The sequence below is a fragment of the Gregarina niphandrodes genome (assembly GCF_000223845.1).
Source record: "Gregarina niphandrodes unplaced genomic scaffold scaffold00039, whole genome shotgun sequence".
In the NCBI taxonomy this organism is placed as follows: Eukaryota; Apicomplexa; class Conoidasida; order Eugregarinorida; family Gregarinidae; genus Gregarina; species Gregarina niphandrodes.
Window position 1 is genome coordinate 10,462 of NW_011645808.1, and position 18,167 is coordinate 28,628.

The 18,167-nt window shown below is 57.4% G+C and overlaps 7 protein-coding genes across 7 annotated transcripts; 4 read left to right on the forward strand and 3 right to left on the reverse strand.

Annotated features, from left to right (window-relative positions):
* Window positions 1-1,910: 1,910 nt before the first annotated feature.
* On the reverse strand, window positions 1,911-2,924 carry GNI_141990 (protein serine/threonine kinase catalytic domain protein; the record flags this gene model as incomplete). The annotated part of the gene is made up of 2 exons (XM_011134303.1): window positions 1,911-2,747; window positions 2,904-2,924. Coding segments are annotated over 2 exons (858 nt in total), but the record flags the coding sequence as incomplete, so codon positions are not given.
* Window positions 2,925-3,560: 636 nt separating this feature from the next.
* On the forward strand, window positions 3,561-6,762 carry GNI_142000 (hypothetical protein; the record flags this gene model as incomplete). The annotated part of the gene is made up of 2 exons (XM_011134304.1): window positions 3,561-4,432; window positions 4,470-6,762. The coding sequence occupies 2 exons, from the start codon at window positions 3,561-3,563 to the stop codon at window positions 6,760-6,762; spliced, it is 3,165 nt and encodes a 1,054-aa protein (XP_011132606.1).
* Window positions 6,763-6,789: 27 nt separating this feature from the next.
* Window positions 6,790-9,034, reverse strand: GNI_142010 (hypothetical protein; the record flags this gene model as incomplete). The annotated part of the gene is made up of 2 exons (XM_011134305.1): window positions 6,790-6,882; window positions 7,037-9,034. 2 exons carry the CDS (start codon window positions 9,032-9,034, stop codon window positions 6,790-6,792), a joined length of 2,091 nt encoding a protein of 696 aa, XP_011132607.1.
* Window positions 9,035-9,064: 30 nt separating this feature from the next.
* GNI_142020 (hypothetical protein) lies at window positions 9,065-11,287 on the reverse strand (the record flags this gene model as incomplete). Its single annotated transcript, XM_011134306.1, has 2 exons — window positions 9,065-9,227; window positions 9,321-11,287. The coding sequence occupies 2 exons, from the start codon at window positions 11,285-11,287 to the stop codon at window positions 9,065-9,067; spliced, it is 2,130 nt and encodes a 709-aa protein (XP_011132608.1).
* Window positions 11,288-11,528: 241 nt separating this feature from the next.
* On the forward strand, window positions 11,529-13,289 carry GNI_142030 (putative transmembrane protein; the record flags this gene model as incomplete). Its single annotated transcript, XM_011134307.1, has 1 exon — window positions 11,529-13,289. The coding sequence occupies one exon, from the start codon at window positions 11,529-11,531 to the stop codon at window positions 13,287-13,289; it is 1,761 nt and encodes a 586-aa protein (XP_011132609.1).
* Window positions 13,290-13,346: 57 nt separating this feature from the next.
* GNI_142040 (bromodomain protein) lies at window positions 13,347-15,289 on the forward strand (the record flags this gene model as incomplete). Its single annotated transcript, XM_011134308.1, has 3 exons — window positions 13,347-14,716; window positions 14,776-14,944; window positions 15,089-15,289. The coding sequence occupies 3 exons, from the start codon at window positions 13,347-13,349 to the stop codon at window positions 15,287-15,289; spliced, it is 1,740 nt and encodes a 579-aa protein (XP_011132610.1).
* A 409-nt stretch (window positions 15,290-15,698) lies between these two features.
* On the forward strand, window positions 15,699-17,541 carry GNI_142050 (putative transmembrane protein; the record flags this gene model as incomplete). The annotated part of the gene is made up of 3 exons (XM_011134309.1): window positions 15,699-17,098; window positions 17,191-17,279; window positions 17,375-17,541. 3 exons carry the CDS (start codon window positions 15,699-15,701, stop codon window positions 17,539-17,541), a joined length of 1,656 nt encoding a protein of 551 aa, XP_011132611.1.
* Window positions 17,542-18,167: the final 626 nt, after the last annotated feature.

Below are 18,167 nucleotides of genomic sequence, written 5' to 3' on the forward strand. Positions count from 1 at the left end.
AGCGATTCCCTTCCTTCGGGTGGGACCGGGCGGCTACTGCGGCCGTCTGTTCCGTCGCCGCGGGTGGCTTGAGTGGCGGCGTCTCGTTCCCGCCGGCGGCCGGCTCTGCACTCTGTGACAGCGCCGACTGTGACCCCAACGCATGGACCATCAGCCTCAAGCCAAACGTTCCCTATACCGTCGTCGCCCAGGTCGGCCACCCCTGCGCTCCCGACGGCGACGCTGCCTACCGGTATGACCTCCAGGCCAACGGAGTTACTGTCGTCGCAGGCAAAGCCCTGAAACAAGGTGAAGCCTACTTCGGGACCGCAACCAACGTCAAGGCTGACAAAAACGGGCTCATCAAACTCACCAGCAACTGCTCCAAGGGCGACTGCGCCACCGCACTCACCACGCTCCTCCAAGTCAAGATCACAGAAACCTCAAAACCCGTTGTCTATCAATAGCTAGCTAGAACTGTCTAGAACTGCACAAATTGTCCCGAATAGTGGTCTTTCGGAACGAATATATCCTGAGTGGTTGTCAGGCCTTTTCAGGCTCAGGATTGTCTGTTATTTGACGGCGCACACGCGTGTGCTGTGCTCAAATTGCCGAAATTCAATGCGGAAAGTAGCCGTGCTGGCTGCGGCACTGGCTGCCAACATGGCGCAAGCCTCGACGCAAGACTTGTGGGACCGAAAAGTGTACTTTGACTTGGTGGAGTCGCTGCTCTATGACCCAGAGTCCTCGACCTCGACGCCCGCACCGGCCAGCACCGGCAAGAGTAAATTCCTTTTTTCCAAACCGGTCGCTTTGAAACCAAAGCAAGCACTCGAAGCGCTCGTGCCGCCCGAAATAGTCGCCGCGTTGTCCTCCGAGGTGGGTAAGGCCATGGAAGACGTAGTCCACCTTTTTCTCCCCTGTAAGTTCCGCGCAGAATTCTCTCACGCCCACGGCCCACTTCGCCCCCCCCCCGAAGGTCGATTCCCCCCAGGGGGTTCCGATCCACCGAATTCTCTTCAGCCTACCAAAGCGATTTCTCCTTTGAACGGCCCATGGCGGCATTTAGGAAGACAATCAAGGCGACTGAGCCCGTGGACTTCATCCGCTTATCCGTACGGAGCCCTGTGACCTCCAGCGCCGACCAATCGACCGACGTGGCCCAGGTCGCCCGGGGCAGTGGACGTCTGACCCGGTAGTTGACTCCATCCTCTCTGACTCGTTCCTCCACGGTCTCTGATCGGTGTCTCCCTCTTCCGAGGTCTCCCTCTCCGTTCCATTCAGCCCCGTCCCGGCGTCAGTCCCGTCCCGGCGTCAGTCCGTCTCCCAATTTGTTGGCTGATTGGTTAAACATCGGGAAGGGCGTCCGAAGTTCTCCAAGCTCCGAGCTTGCTGTAGAGCCTCGCCAGCCGATTGGAGACGGCTTCCTCCATTTCCATGTTGGTCGTCGTCGCCTCGCAATTTCCAATTAGACGGGCCTAACTTTTTCCAACCAATTTGGTCCATGCTGGTCGCAGACCGACTACTCACTGGCCTCGTATTCGCTCTTCGGGAACCGTCTACCGGTGCAGGGATCAAGCCCGCTGCACTAGGCGTCGTGGTCGGTCGCTTCGGCCTAATCAGATTGTGTCCGTGGTTAGTGATCGGTGCGTCCGTACGGTGCGTCCGTACGGTGCGTCCGTACGGTGTGTTAGTGGTGCTCCTTCCTTACCGGTCAGGTGCTCGACAGTTCTCTTTCTGCCGTTCAAGAAATAGCGCTGCCTGCGATTGCCGTAATAAGATTTTGTACTCCTACAATAACATGAACATTTAACATGACCATTTAACATGAATATTTAACATATTCATGTTGACATATTCATGTTGACATATTTGTGTGTGTGTGTGTGGCCACACGTTTAGATGTGTGTAGGGGTGTGTGTAAGGCTCACGTTGATTTGTGATTTTTGTTGTTGAATTTTGAGGAGGAGGCATCCCATTTTGTAGGCTAGAGTGGTTTTAAGTTCTGTGGTACCAGGTCTTAATTGTGGGTCAGTGGTGAGCATCCATTTGATAAGGCTGAATAGTTCTTTGTTATAGAAGCGTGGTAATGGTTTGATATGTGAAGGGTGTACGACTAGATTTTTAAGGTTGTTCATATTGACGGCTTCATGAAAGGGTGAGGCTCCGGTAAGCATTTCATAGAGGACACATCCTAGGCTCCAGATATCGCATTTGCTATCGTAGGTATTTTTTGTAAGTACTTCAGGTGCCATGTAATAAGGAGTGCCAACGTGTGTGTGTGCGAGTGCTTGTGGTGAGTTGAGTGTTTTGGCTAGTCCAAAATCTCCAAGTTTGACGGTTTGATATTCATTTGTCATCAGAATGTTTTGTGGCTTTACATCACGATGAAATACTCGACCACCATTTGCTCTGTGGTGACAATAATCGAGAGCACTTACTAATTGACAGAACCATGTCAAGATAACTTCTTCTGTCAGGTAACTCTTTTTTCGAACTGTATGATCTAAATAAGTCGCCAAATCACCACCATCACAGTATTCCATTAATATATATATCTTGCTTTCACTCTGTAGACGACCAATATAACGGACAATGTAATCATGATCTAACTCTTCCAGTAATTCAATCTCACATTGTAATTGACGACGCTCACTCTGTCCCATACAACGATAATTCAACTCTTTCCATACACATACAGCTCCTGTCGACTTGTTACGAACCTTAACCACCGTCCCGAACTGACCGCGACCTATCTCACCCAAAATCTACAAGTCTATCTACATACCAATGTAAGTCTATCACAACATAGGCACGCACAACATAGGCAGGCACAACATAGGACGTGTACGGTACGGTAAAGAACGTGTACGGTAAAGAACGTGTGGGTGTGTGCAGACAAAGATGATGCTAGTGTCGCTAACCTCATAGGCGCCAATCCCCATTTTTGAAAAAGTCTAAGCGTTGACATTCCTCCACCAGGACGGCGGCAAACTCCGAAAACTTGGGGCTTCCGAGCAAAGCCGCTTGCAGCTTCGCTGCTGGGTTGGGCGCCGTCACGACTGAGCGAATGATCAATTTTAGCTCTTCATCCACCTCCAATAACCCGCGCACCGTCTGCCGTGTGCTCAACTCACGCATCGCCTCCAACATTGCAGCAGACGTCCGCGTTGGCACGGCCGTCACCGCACAGTCATTCGCAGAATCACCTTGGCCATTCACACATACAGTTCTTTCGTTCGCACCGGCTTGTGCACCGGCTTGTGCACCCGCTTGTGGACCGGCTTGTGCACCGGCTTGTGGACCGGCTTGCGCGCCGGCTTGTGCACCGGCTTGTGGGTCTGTGCCTGCTTGTACGTTTTCCAGCTGCTCCACTTGGTTGCTCGGTTTTCGATGAAGTGTCTCCGGAGAGTCGGTCGTGCGATCTGCGCAATAAGTGTGTTCTTTGCCACAGAGCGCGCTGCAGAAGGGGCGCTGACAACACTTGAAGCGGTAACGTGGGTCGGGGGTGTTACAGACGCTGCATGGCTGTCGCGGCTTCTCTTCCTCCGTGCGCCGCGGCATATATAAATTGGATTAGAATGCAGACCCGGGCTGTGGACTTGACTAGAGTCGCTCCGCGTCGCCGGCAGGCTCGCCGCGACCATGACCACCAGCGAGGCAACCCGGGTCGCCAGGAACGTGGCTCAGAGCGGGGTGAAGACGTAGGAGGTCGGCAGGACGCAGGTGGTCGCGACGGGAGTCACGACCACGGTGGTGACCAGCAGCATCGCGACCACGGACGCGGTCGAGGTGGTGGTGGTCGTGTGCCGGTTGCCCCGCCGCAGTCATTTGAGTCAGAGGTGCGTGCGTTGATCCCGGCGGAGGGCGGAGTGTCGAAGGAGTGTCAATTTTGTTTTCATGACCACATGGGTTGCACGGCTGTAACGCAGTGTACACATACCGGGACGTGGTGTTGGGTATGTCAGCTCAAGTTGGCACGACTGCACGACGCAGCGGACAAGAAGAAGGGACACACCACGGAACCCAAGTGCAGACACTGTCAGGAAACACTTGCGCAGGTCTTCCTTTCCCGCACACTACTCTCGTGCATGGAACTCGGCAGCGGCGAGGCGCTCCCACGAGTCTCCGAAGCACACGCCTTCTGCTGCGATTCACTTGTCCTCCAAGCCGTCAAGGAAGCAACTGAATGGCGCTGCTGGGTCCCCGGATGCAATAGACTTCTCCTACGCACGGAAGGCGCCTGGCGCTCACATCTCTACAGCAAACACAAAAAGAAGATCTGTGAGACCTGCTTTCAAGCAAAGAAAAATGAAGCCTGGCCATTCCAACATAGGCTTTACGATCCCGCTGACCTTAATAGACATCGCAAATACGGAGACGAACAAGGGATCCCACACGTTCGCTGTCCCGCTTGCGGCCTCTGGTGCTTCGACGAAGAAGCCTTCTTCAAGTAAGAGTTCCCCCCTCCCCCCACAGTGTTGTTTCAGCCACTGGACGAAGTCAAATGACCACGTGGACTGCCAGTTTTGTCAACGGCAGGGAAAGACGGATTCGGTTTTTGCTTCGTTCGAGGCATTGCAGAAGCATTATTTGGATCAACACTATGTGTGTCCAGAGTGCACGGAGGAGTCGTTAACGGTTTTTGGGGATCATTTGTCGCTTGTTCGACACCAGGCTGTTGCGCACGCCCGGCACAGCCGGAGCAAGGCGGTGATGTCGTTGGACCAGTTGCGTGAGGAGGTACCGGAGCCGGCAGTGGCGGCGACGGGCCTAAACCACAGTCCTCTGATGGACTGGGGCATGGCAACGCGTCTATGGCCAGTTCCGATGATCGCCACTTCGGACTTGATACTTAATAGATTGCGGGAGGCGGGACAACGGGATGGTGGACAGCGTGAAACAAGTCAGACCAGCGAGAGGACGAGAGTGGCAGTCTACGACGACTTGTTCAACACGGGACTTAATGCGCTTTGTGGTCGACCTCTAGCGGATGAGTTCCGCACAACTTCGCTGGCTTACCTACAGGGCACGGGAGGCACGGCGAATCAGCTACTCAGCGAGCTTGCACACTTGGTATGGACTGGCTACTGGCAGTTCTCGGCCGCTTGGCAGAGTGCACATGCCATTGCTGATATTACAACCAGCCTTGGTGAGGTTCAAAATCAAGTTCGAGAGAACATTTGGGCAGACCAAAAACTCGGCGAAAATCGAGATAAATATTGGATCAAAATATTGGACACAAAGAATGGCAAGCAATTCGTAACCAACCACTCCATTCCTTGCGAAATGGTCGTCTATTTCATCATCCATATACCCGACCAGTATAGCTCGCAGCGACTTGCCCTTGTGGACGCCCTTGTCGACGTTGCGAAACACGCCGCTGACGCCAAGAAGAAGCTAACTTTCAAGGAAAATCGGCCCGCCGTGCAGCCACTCGCCGAACAGGAAGAGGAAGAGCAGGAAGAGGAGGAGCCGGACGCTGCACCCCGGGACGCCAATGGCTACCGCGAGCGTGCGATTCTGCGAACCTGTAAGACGTTGCCAGTCTCCAGTAACCTGCCATTCGTCACCGCCGCACTCTGGGCGATTAAGGAGTTTCTGACTCGCTGTGGCCACAACGCCGTCTCGTCACGCTGCGCCAGTGGTGCAGGAGTCGGGGGCGCAGCTTCCGAGCTCGAGGCCGCTGGTTCGAGCCCCGGCGGCCCGGAGTTCCGCGCCCTCCCACTCAAACTCGCCACCGCCATGTCCGCTACCAGGACCAAGTTGGAGTTAGAAAATTGCTCGAAAATTGCACAGGATCTCACCGACCTTGTCGCCGGCCCCGATCTGGAGGCGTTCATGGCGCTACGGCCGCGTTACGCGGCGCTCCGCAACCAGGAACCGCTGGCGGACTCGTCGGTGGCGGGAGGGAATGCTCGGCCGGGCGGTCAGCCGGTTTCGAACGCACGACCGCACACGCGTACCGGGCCGCGGAGTATGCGCGATTTTTGGACGCTACAGGCGCGGCTTTCTCAGAAGTGGGGCGGTATTGTGGAGCAGACGTTGCGGAAGGTGCCGGTTCAGTCTGTGTGGCTATTGAAAGAGTACTGCCGCGTGAGCGAGCAACTTGTTCCGCATGCGATCGGTTGGATCCCGGAATTAGTTGTGGGCGTACCGGACAAGGTGTTGTCGAGTCCCACTGGGTCGCGTGCGGGGCTCGAACCGGCGACCTCGCCCGAGCCCATCGCGCGGGGACCGCCGCCACGATTGGACGGACCGCCGTTGGGTTCTGCGACCGGCGGCCTGGTGGGGTACAACACCTGGACCCACACCACGTTCCGCCCCTCGGCGACGGAAGAGGACTACCCCTCGCTTCCCGAAGGTCCGCCGCCCGGGCTCGCCTCGCCGTCGCCGCCTCCGCCGCGACGCACAGGCATCAGCATGGGCCCGTCTCGAACGGCCGCTGCCCAACCCCGAGGAGGGGGCGTCGCCGGGACTCGAACCGGCGTCCCCGCCACGTCCAGACCCGATTGGCCCAACAGGCACACATATGCCGCCGAGCAAGACTGTCCTCGCTGCGGCCTCTCCGTGGACTTTGACATCGAGGTCTGTCCCGCTTGTCGAACCCGCCTCGTCTTCACTACCGCCCAACGCGCCGAAGTACTGAATTCGGACTACCCGTCCCTCCCAACCCAACCACCCCCCGCTCTCAATCACAACTGGCGGCAAGGACCCCGCAATGGCGCCCAGCGCCTAGCAAACACGTTTACCGGCCGCTCCGGCCCACCAAAAAGATTCTAACGAGAAATGCCACAAACTGAGTCTCGGCTATGCCATGAATTGAACGGCGAATTGAGTACGCCATTCCTTCAGAGTCATCCGCTGCTGCCCCACGTTCCTTTTCTCCTTCAAAACTAAACTCTGCAACCGAAGCATTTGTCGCCCGTGTGTGTAACGCACGCCTGTGTGTGTAACGCACGCCTGTGTGTGTAACGCACGCCTGTGTGTGTATGAAACGATTAGTTACGCCACTTGTGCATGTAGGTCTGTGCGTGCACAGGTGTCGAGGACTTACCAGTTCCGTTTCGATGGGTTCTACTTTATAGGTACACACGTCTCCATTCTCGAAGGCGACTTGGACGGCATCTTCTTGGTCCGGGAGAGTGCGCATGGTGAGGGCGGGCGAGAAGACGGCGATTTCGGCGACTAGAGTCGTGTTGGCGACCGTGCGTTTGCCTTCGCCGGGGAGGACGCCCACGACCTGGAGGGAGCAGACTTTGCGTTCTGCACCGAGGCAGCCGGCGAGTACGATCATGTTAAGCGAGGAGAGCGCAGCCGCTGCCGTGACACGGAACATGTTTGGGTAACCTTGTACCAACGTGCCCGCAGCCGTGTTGAACCGACTCCAGGTGTGCGCCGGACGCACGTCCAGACACGTCACAACCGGACTAGTGGTGATATAGCTGGTGTTATCACCACAAGCGGTGGCATCGTCGTCGACTCGAAGGAGGCGTATGGAAGCGTCATGTCCGGTGCAGCGAGTAGAGCAGCGATGGCTGAGGCAGAGTTGCGGGCGAAGTCTCTGTTTCTTGGCGCCCTGTACCACATCAAGTTGGAGCGTTTCACAGTTCTGATTGCGGAGGAGTGTGTGGACACTGGTGTCGCCAACACTTTGTTGCCAACGTGCGAGACTAAAGCGTTGTGGGTAGAGGACCGGGATAGGTGGACCGGCACGGACGAGGCGGGCGGCGGCAGTGGCGGTGTCGACCAAGTAAATTTTGTTCGTCGCAGTGGTGGCGAGAACCCGGTTGCGAAGACGGTCATGGTCGAAAGGCGTAGCGAGGAGTGCGGAAGGGGCAGTAGTGAGATGCAGCAAAGGTCCGTCGGGTAGCAGCCAACTACGCCGTTGCGCGGCCGCAGCCGCCGTCAAGTCCCAGGCAACCAGACGTGACTGTTCGCCACCAGCCAGTGTCTCCCCACCCGTGTAATTCCACGCCAACGCACATACCGGCGCATTGTGCCAATGTGAACGGGTCTTCTGCACCACAACGAACAGCGGTGCACTCTTCGCGCATCCGACAACTGCACCGCGCGCACCACTCACCTCCCACCAGTGCAATGCACCCCACGAATCACACACACACACTCGTGCACCCGTCGCATCCACCGCCACCGCCTCCACCTCCCGCTCCAGACTCGGGTCTGTTAACTCCACCACCGTTAGCGACGTGGCCGTCTTGGTCCCCGTTGTGATTGTGGTCGCGGCCCCGGTTGTGCTTGACCCGGCGAAGCCGCTCAGTCGGAAGAGGTGCACTTTGCGCTCATACACCTTCTCCGAGCGCTTGCGCTTCCCCGGCTGCCGCAGCGTCGGCTTGTGCCGCATGGAGAGGACTGCCAGGCTGTCGCAGTTCATCGACGTCTGAACCGGGAAGTAGCCGTCATCCAACGTGCAAGTCGAGGCCTGGCTGTCGAGTAACTCGCGGAACTGGGGCGACAGAAGGGACTGCGCATCCACTACCAACATCTGCAACGCATTCTGCTTCAAATCCGCACTGGACGCAACCGCCTGGCTCGCCGTTGGGCTCTGGTACCACAAACAAAAATGGTGCGCGGCGTTACTGCACAAGTCGACGAACCGTGTCTTGGTTTCGAACGCGGGTCCACTCGATTCCGAGCTCGTTAAGTTTATCGACTCATCTTTAAGCAGTTTATGAAACTCGCACTTCATGTCCGTAATGATGACCGCAATCTGCGACTCAGAAATGGCAACGACGAGCTGTAGCTTGGCGGTTTCTTCGCGATGCTCAGCAGGCACGTGCGCAAGTCCCCACTCCGGTACTATGGGCGAGACGGCGATAGCCAGTACATCACTGGAGAATTTATGGAGACATTCACTTCTCGCCGCCGATAAGTCGTTTGCGGCACTCCACACTTCCAACTCTCCGCTGCTCTCTCCTTTGGTTTGAGATATATGTTTCAACTGTTGATAATACAGGTCTTTTCCTTGAGCCAAAAAGAACCCACGGCCACTCACCGAGAACCGGGGTCGGCAGATGTACACAGCCTCGCTCATTTCACACAAAAAAAATCGCCGCCGCCCCAACTATGCGGCCACCACACGAGCAGTCACCTGAGTGCCCAGATCCTTGTCGATGACCAGTTGCAGCGTACCATACGAGTTCTTGTTGCACAACTGGCTGTGGTGGAACTTGTGGTACACACCCACGGCGTTATTGGTCAGTGAGCCCTGCAGTTTGCTTACTCCCCTAAAGAGAAAGAAAGAATATACGTGCGAGAAAGAACACGCAGCCACGGCGTGTGCGCACACAGTGTGTGTACACGCGTGGTGGGTGGCATACTTGTGTTGTTTGACAGCGATAGGACCGGCTGTGATTTGTTTAAGGGTGCCACGGTTGCCTGCATATCGAGAGTCAGTGATGATGGTGACTCCTCCGTTGACAGGGTTGCCGCACATGAGCACGACCTCACGGGAATCTTTTCTGTGTTTCCAGTCGTTGAGTTTGCTGAGTAGGAGACTGGCTTCATCCACGCCATCTGCGCATGCCCATGTGGCAAGGAGTTCCATCTGGCGTTCGACGGATCCGGTCAGCCAGACGCTTTCCGGTGCCAGTACGATGGGTGTGACACTAGCGACGACAATAGTGCGACATAAGGATAGGTAGCCGCTTTCGGAGAGTGCATAGTCTATGTCAGCCCATTGGCGGTAACCAAGGAATGGTGTTTCATGCACATGCTTGCTAGACCTGTGGAAGAGGGGTTGTGCCTTGCAATCAAGAAGCATGAATCCAACATCCCCGAATGCATGGAAATGATACGCCTGTCCGATCATGATTTCGCCACCTTGCCCGTCTCCGACCTCTTCAAACAATGCGCGGAAATATTCGTTATAAACTTTGTATGCACACGCGTGCACGAAATTGCGCGGCTTGTCCGCATCGTCGTCCATGCACAAACCAAGTTCCATGTCACCTGGGAGCGAAAGACAGGGCACATTGGCTAAGACGTGACGCAGTGTGGGATGAGTAAGTGTATCGCGATAAACATTCCGGAACATCTCCAGCACCTTGTCCTCGACGTCTCCGAACTGAGAAGGACTCAGATCCTCCACCAACTCAAGCCCGTCCAAAAACGCGGCATCATTCTCCTCCGTCGGCAGACGCCCCTCCTTGGTCTCCACGTAGTCCGAGCTGTCTACGTACACAAGGTTGCCCAGCAACAGTAGATAATCGAACTTGCCGGCGACTGAATCGCCTAGAGTAGTAGAATTCGCGGCGCCGTAACCGTCATTGCCGCGACTCGAACCCGCGCCCATCGCGTTGTAAGCCGAGCCAGAAACGGAGCCCTGGGTGGAACCGACGCCGTCTTCAACGGTCCCCCGGGGACGTGTGCAACAACCTCCTTTCCCCGCCTTGGCCGTGCCCGCCTTGTGGTCCTTGTAAAGCGTGCGCCACACATCTTTGCCGCTGCCCGCAGCCGTGCCAGCGATGGCCCGTAGGTCATGGTTGGACACCGCAGCGATCCGAGCAGGAGCGGTAGCACTGCCCCAGTTAGGCGGCAGTGTGGTAAGGGCGGAACTCACCACCCCGGGCACGGGTATGTTGAAGGACACGCGGTACTTCGTGCCGGCTCGCAGTTCCTCGAAGACGAAGACCGCAGGTGTGTTCTTCTCGCACACCTGGCTCACCCCATGCTGGACGCCATGTGCGTCTGTCAGGAAACACTTTACCTCCACGTCCGCTGACGTCTCGATCAACACTCGCGCAATCGTCTCAGATACCATCCCAATAATCGGGCCCACACTCACAAACGGCGTAAACGGACGCTTCGGCTCATACAACAAGCTCGCGTTCGGCGGCGCACTCACCTTGTCCAACGCCTTCTGCTCGTACTCCTCCAAAATGTTCGCCGTGTCCAACTGCGCCTCAGACGAAGAGTAACTCGAACTACTTCCGGAGGACGTTGTGTACTGATCGCCACCCGCGTACGGTGGTACCGCACTCGTGTAGCCCCCAGTCCCTGGGTTGTAAGACCCAGGATTATACGCCCCAGGGTTGTAGGCCGAACCCCCCGGATTGTAGGAACCCGCTGGAGGGTTATAGGCAGCCCCGGGGTTGTAGGCAGTCCCGGGGTTGTAGGCAGAAGCAGCCCCGGGATTCGTGCCCACGAAAGGACGGTCTTCACGCTGCCGCACATGTACCGCGTTGCTCGGCATGCTGCTGGCCGACGAAGACTTCGACGACGTGTAGGACGAGGAGTACCGATCCTCCCCTTCTCCCCCGGGTACTAGACATCGACGCAACGACATTTTTATATAAAAACCAAAAACTGAAATGTGTGTCAGCCGCCACTCTCCACGTCCCCAAGACCAGCCACTCTAGCCACCCCCAGAGATCAACGCCGATCGCCCTTCTTCGGCACGCGATCTACCGACCCGCAACCCTTCAAAATTGACCTGTCGATCGCGATCCACCGATCGCGCGACCTAACCTGCCCGACCCGCTATGATGTGTGTGACGACATAGTTGCGTGACCACACATTTGGGACAATGCCTGGGACCGAGGATGATGACGATGGCCCTGCCGCAAGCAACACTAGTCCGGCGTTAACGGCGGCCGTGTACGCCGTGTTCCTGGCGTTTCTGTCACCGGCGTGGCTGATGGTGCCATGGGAAGCTTTCACAGCGTCGAGCCCGAGCGCCGAGCCGTTGGTCGCGCATTTCGTGAGTCCCAGCCACTTCGCCGGCTATTCTTCGAACTCCTTTTCCGCCAGTCCCCGGTTCGAGTCGTGGTCGCTGTCGAATGAAGGACTGAACCCTTGGTCCAAGATGGGCGGTCATTCGCAACCAGAACGGACGTCACTCGCAACCCTCGTTCGCAATCGTCTACTTACCGAACCACTCGCGGCCGGCTTCAATACCCCGCTGCTCGCCGGCTCTGGCTCTGGCTCTAACGATCATTTCAGCCCTAACGCCAACTCCAATTCCAACTCCGATCTCGACTTTGACCTACTCTCACCCGAGACCGGCGGGTCCGACCGCGGGCACGCATGGACGTTATGGAGCATGGCCGCAGGTTGCTGGATAAGTGCGATGATGCTACGACGACGGACACCAGGTTATGTTTTTTTGCGAGCGAGTTTGTTGCTCCAATTCCTGGCCACATTTGCACTGGCACTACACTATCAAGCCGACGCTCCAGTCGGATTGCCTCCAATCGGACTGTCTCCAGTGGGGTCGGGATCCCCCCAGATCGTAGCGTCTGGGGCTTTTGTATGGTTGGCATTTGCGGCGCACGCATTGTTCGTAGCTGCCAGCGAAATGTGTTTCTTCGCTCTTGTTGGATTACTCCCGCCTCCCTCGAACGCACTACCTTGCGCGTTCGCCGTGGCCCGACTCCTGGGTGCCGCGCTCATCTGCGCCTTCGCCGATCTGGGCGTCGAACCTCTCCTCGGACATACCGCACTTCTCGCAGCCAAACTCACCACCGCTCTCATGCTCTTCCGTCTGCGCAAACAAGACCAGGCGCGCGGTCGGGAGGGGGAGGGGGAGGGGGAAGCGAAGGAGGAACGGGAAGGGGAGGGGACCACGGCGGTAGGAACCAGGAAGGAGGCAGGATCGACCACGCCGGCGGAGGGGACGACCACGCCCGCGGACGAATGGAAAGACATGTCCGTGTCCAGACAGCGCACGGCCGCCACCCTCACCAAGCACGAGGCTGAGCCGCACGAGGCCATGCCGTCGCCGGCTGACGGAGAAAAACCATCATCGACGAAGCCGTCGTCGGCGATCGCCTCTGACGGCCAGGTCGCCATGGCTGGGCTTGTAGGCGCCCTCATCACCCCCGCTATGCCCTCTCTGCAGCCTCAGAACCCGCTCCTCTATCTCCTCGCCGTCCTGGTCGCACCCGTCACGGCCTGGCTCTACGGCCGCTCACCGCCTTTCGTACGCATCACCTGCTTTCTCATCCCTGTCACGCTCGTCGCCTCCGCGCCCGGCTTGTTCGTGGTCCTGAGTCCCTTTTACATGCTCGCTGGCACAGGCTGCTTATTATGTTGGCGACAAAAAGTTCGTGATCGTGCGACTCACGACCATGCGACTCACAACGGTGCGACGCACAACCGCGCGGTTCATGTACCCCGTGCGACGCACAGCAGGGCAGTGGATCGCCGGAGTGTGCGATGGTACTGGGTGGGTATGGGCGGCATAGCACTGGTGTTTGGGATGTTGCCGGTGGGGTTGGTTCGAGGTTTGTCAAACGGGTTCTCAATCTTATTTATAGGCTTGGAGTTGATTATATTTTTTTGCTGAGTCACCTTTGTGTGTCAGTCTGTCGCCCAGTGCTGCTAGCAGGTAAAATTATGGGTAATGGATACGACAGGTCCGCTAGATGTGTTTCCGGCGCGAGTGCAGCATATACCATTTTCCGAGGCGTTTACGGCGGTCAAGACGGCCTGCCAGGACGGCTCTTGGAAGACGCCGTGTGAGGAGGGGCGAATTTTGCCGTTTTACGCTGCGAGTCGGGCAAGTGAGCAGGAGGCCGTGACGTTGTGGCTGTACATTATGACTCACGTCGCGAACTACCCAACTGAGCACCTCGATGTCTACGGCCAGACGCCCATCTTTTATGCCGCCCGTGAAGGCCATCTGAACCTGCTGAAGCTCATGGCTACCGGAACCCACGTGGAGCCCAGTCTGCTCGAACAGGCGGGTGCCCAAGACCCCAAAATCCAGGCACTGGTCGACAAGCTGAAGGCTGCCGACGAGACCACCGCCGACGATTCCGACCACGACCACGGCGCCGCTAAGGCTGAACCCAAGGCCGAGACCAAGGCCGAGACGAGGAGCGAAAAGGCCAAACCCGGCGCGCTACCACTCTTCGACCCCGGCTACCTCGACAGCACGAGTCAGACCGCCTTATTCTACGCCTGTCGCGAGGGACACAACGAGATCATCCGGTACCTCGTCACCGACCGGCGCGTGCCGGTAAACCACATCGACCTCAACGGAGACACGGCCCTCTTTTACGCCGCCCGTGACAACCGGGAAGCAACTTGCAAGCTTATGGTTGAGTTCGGAGCGGACTGCGGCTTCCGCAACAAGTCCAAGTACTACGCAAGCACCGTGGCAAAAAAAATGGGGCATAAACGACTTGCCACCTACCTCGAGCAGTGTCGCAAGACGCAACCGAAGCCGCAAGCTGCGACTCACGAACGTGCGACTCACGAACGTGCGACTCATGAGCGTGCGACGCACGAGCGTGCGACTCACGAACGTGCGACGCACGAGCGTGCGACTCACCGTGAGACTCACGCTGTGGCGACCAAGGCAGCCAACACAACCAAGGCGGCAGTGGCAAGTGACAGCGAGGACGCGGCCGCCGCCTCGGCCTCCGCGTCTGCGACTTCACCGGCGACGGCGTCAGTGGAGAAGAAGCGGGCGCGGCCGCAGCGCGGAAAACGGAAACACTCGGAGGAGCAGGAGCCGGAACCGGTGCGAGCGAGTCCGAAACGGCGTGCGGTGAAGCAGCAGCCGGTGCCGGTGGCCGAGGATCGCGACTTGTGTTGTTTGCAGTTCATGAGTCCGCTCAAGACGTGGTCGCACACACCGCAGTTCAAAGTGCAGGAGTTCGAGTCGATCTTTCCTGAGCTCGCCGTCTGGGACGGTATGGGCAGCGCGGCGGCCAAGAGCCTCGAAGGAGACAACCAGCGCAGCCAATGGCACCGGCTGGCCACAGAGTAACCAGCACGTCCCCTCCCCGCGTTGCCCCGAAGCGCCAAGGCCGACTCTTCTGTAGTGTGATGCGCCATCTCTGCCACGAAGTTGAGAACGCACATTTCTTCCGCGAACCCGTCGACACCGACCGCTGGAACATCCCAGACTACCACGAGGTCGTCAAGGAACCTATGGACTTCGGGACCATACTCACCAACCTTGAAGTCGGAGTCCAGTACCTAACCATCCACGTAAGCGCACGGCCCCCCAACCCTTGGTCATCCCGGCTCTCAACCATGGTCTTCCCGGCTCGTGGGCACTCCCCCCCTAGGGGCCCTCCCCCCTAGGGGCCCTCCCCCCCCTAGGGTACTACTTTCAGAGAGTTGGTCTTGTAGGATTTCTTGCGGGACTTGAACTTGGTCTTTGATAATTGCATCCTATATAACGGAGGCGACTCCAATATTGGGAAAATCGCCCAGAGCGTGCGGGAAACGGCCTACGCCTACGCAAGGTCCATCGGTTTACAGGATTTGGCTGATAAGGAAGCAGGTGGCGGCAAGCCACGTCGTCAAGGAGGCGGCTTGACCACCAGTTGAGACCCGAGGCGGAGACCACACCTGGCGGAGTGTTTCTGCCAGGACTTTTACGAGAGGGCACTCAAGACGGGGTGCCCCGACCCGGCTTAATCGATCCGGTTTAACCACCACCCGGTTTAGCCGACACCCGCACCAGGGTATATGAGGTACCAGGGTACCTCATGAATTGAGCCCGTCATGAGAGGTGTTGTTGTCAGAGGCCTGGTTGTAATCTGGGCGCGTGATATCAGGGGGACGCGATCGCTGCACCGATGCAAAAGCAGACCATCTTGATGGTGCCCCAATAAGTTGTCCTCGGGGTCGTTGCTCGGAGGTGTTAACGGCCGGAGGGTCGAGTGAGTTGGAGACGAGCTGAGCAGCCCTGCTGGCCGCGATATAGAGGAGGACTTCGGGCATCGTTTTTAAAATTATGACAGATCGAACCCATGACTTCCGGAAATATATAGAATCGCAGCGGGCGGATTGCCAAAACCGTGCCGCGTCGGGTGCAACCCTCCGTGCGAACTCCTTGACGACGGAATCGGCGAACGGATTAAAACAGCGGAAGACGGACTGGGAGAAAGAGACGAACTCGGAGAAAGAGACGAATCGGCTGGCCGGACGGAGCCTGGGATCGAACCCGGGACATAATACGAGCAGCTCGAACACGAGCGACTTGAACCGGAGCAACTCGAACCCGAGCAGCAAGGCCGTCCGGTTGGACGTACCCCCGGATGTGACTCCAGCACGAGTGGCTCCGGGGTCAGGTCGAAGGGCGCCTGCGTTGGTGCCATACGCGGAGTCGATCCGTCAGTTGTGCAAGGCAGTGAAGCAGTTGGATCGGTTGACGCCGGCTGTTTTACGTGGGCCTGACGCATCATTGTACTACTGGTATCATGGTTTGGGCAGTGCAGTGTGTGGGGCAGCATGTGTGTGGGCGCCCGTGCGTTTGAGTGCATCTGGTGTGTGTGGGACTGGTACGTGTGCACATGGTGTGTGTGGGACTGGTAAGTGTGCACATGGTGTGTCTTTGGCGGAGTTGAAGGTGTTACTAGAGGCGGTGGAGGAGTCGGTGGAAGACGGGCGAGTCATTGACAGGTTAGTGGAGCAACGGTGCACGAGTGAGCGGCGCGGCGGGTGGCGGGGGTGGTTCGAATCCACGCCGGCCCAGCCGCCGGATTTAGTTCGTCATCGGACGGGTATGCGAGCGGCCGTCGTGGCCTTTGTGCACGAATTACGCCGAGCACTGAAGGTTTATGAACTCCAAACACTCGCCATCGAACTCGCACGTCATGATGTATTAGACGCGTGGCGTACATCCGAACTACCCAGCGACACCGACTGTGCCCTTCGGTATGCCGAGAGCACACAGCGCCTCAACCAACGCGCCGAAGCCTATGTCTACACACCTGCACTCTACAACCAAGTTATATCGGAGGTGCTCAACGACGCACAACCCACTTCCCTAGTCCGCAACGTGGTTCACAGCACGACGGGAACCACAGGAGGCCGGACTGCCCTAGACCGGACTGCCCTAGACCGGACTGCCCTGGACCGGACCGCGGGCAAGCAGCGGAGTGGCGTCACGACGACGGATGCAACTACGGCAGGTGACCAAACTACGGCGGAGGATCGTCCCGGTAGATCCGGCACCGTCGGCAGACTGGACGAGAGGGGGCTAGACGAGCGAACGGAACGGGGGTTGGATGTGACGGACACGGCGTTGCTGTCGAACCCGGACGAGCTGGAGATCATCGCACAGGCGAATCCGCAAGTGCAGCGACTGCGAGTCTTGCAGCAGCAACAGGAAATGGACGAAGACGTGGTAGTGTAAGAGCACGGGGGCTTGGGACTAGGGATCGTATCTGGGGATCGTATCTGGGGGTCGTATCTGGGGGTCGTAACCAGGAGGTGTTCCGTAGAGATATTTCGCGCAAGATCGAAAAGATCTCGGACTTGATGACCTTCTTTGTGAACACGGTGGACCAACAACAGTCTATGACTGCCAACAGTACGCTGCATCGGGGGGTACGCTGCAAACCACCTGTACACTGTGTATACACACCATTGCTTATCACACCATTACTTAATGTGTGTGTGTCGCAGTTTTGAGTATGACGGACGGCGCAGTGGGGAACGTGGCGGATGCGGAGCGTCAGTTAGCCAAGGCGTTGGGTCGTCGGTTGACTGTACGACGGTTATTGTTTGTGTTGTATTTGGGGATCGGGTTGTGCCTGTTGGGCTTAGATTTTGCCAAGAGTTGGCTGGCATAATTTTTTACTGATGTGGAAAAGGGTGTTCAAACCACGGGCTGTGGTATGCCGTTGGGAGAGTGAATGGCGGCAGTCGGGTTCGTCATTCAGTATTTCAACTACGGACTCCCAGATACCGCTTCCGCCGCTCCCTTTGGGTCTTGCGGAACCTGTCAAGACTCCAAGAAATCCAATGAACAAGATTACGGGAAATAATACGCTGTGCGACGCCCATGACAACAGGCACTCCGCGTACGGGAACTCCGCCGGCAAGATCTCCGGCCACTCTCCTTACCATTGTATCAACGACCGCAACGAACGGACTCACGATCATCATAACGAACGGACTCACGATCATCATAACGAACGGACTCACGATCATCATAACGAACGGACTCACGATCATCATAACGAACGGACTCACGATCATCATAACGAACCGACTCACGATCATCATAACGAACGGACTCACGATCATCATAACGAACGGACTCACGATCATCATAACGAACAAACCAGCGCTCGGTCCAGCGCTCGCACTCAGGGTCGCGAACGCGGAGCCGATCAGCGTCAAGATGATCGGCGCGAAGCCGAACAGCATGAAGCCGAGCACCACGGAGGAGCAGAGCACCACGGAGGAGCCGAGC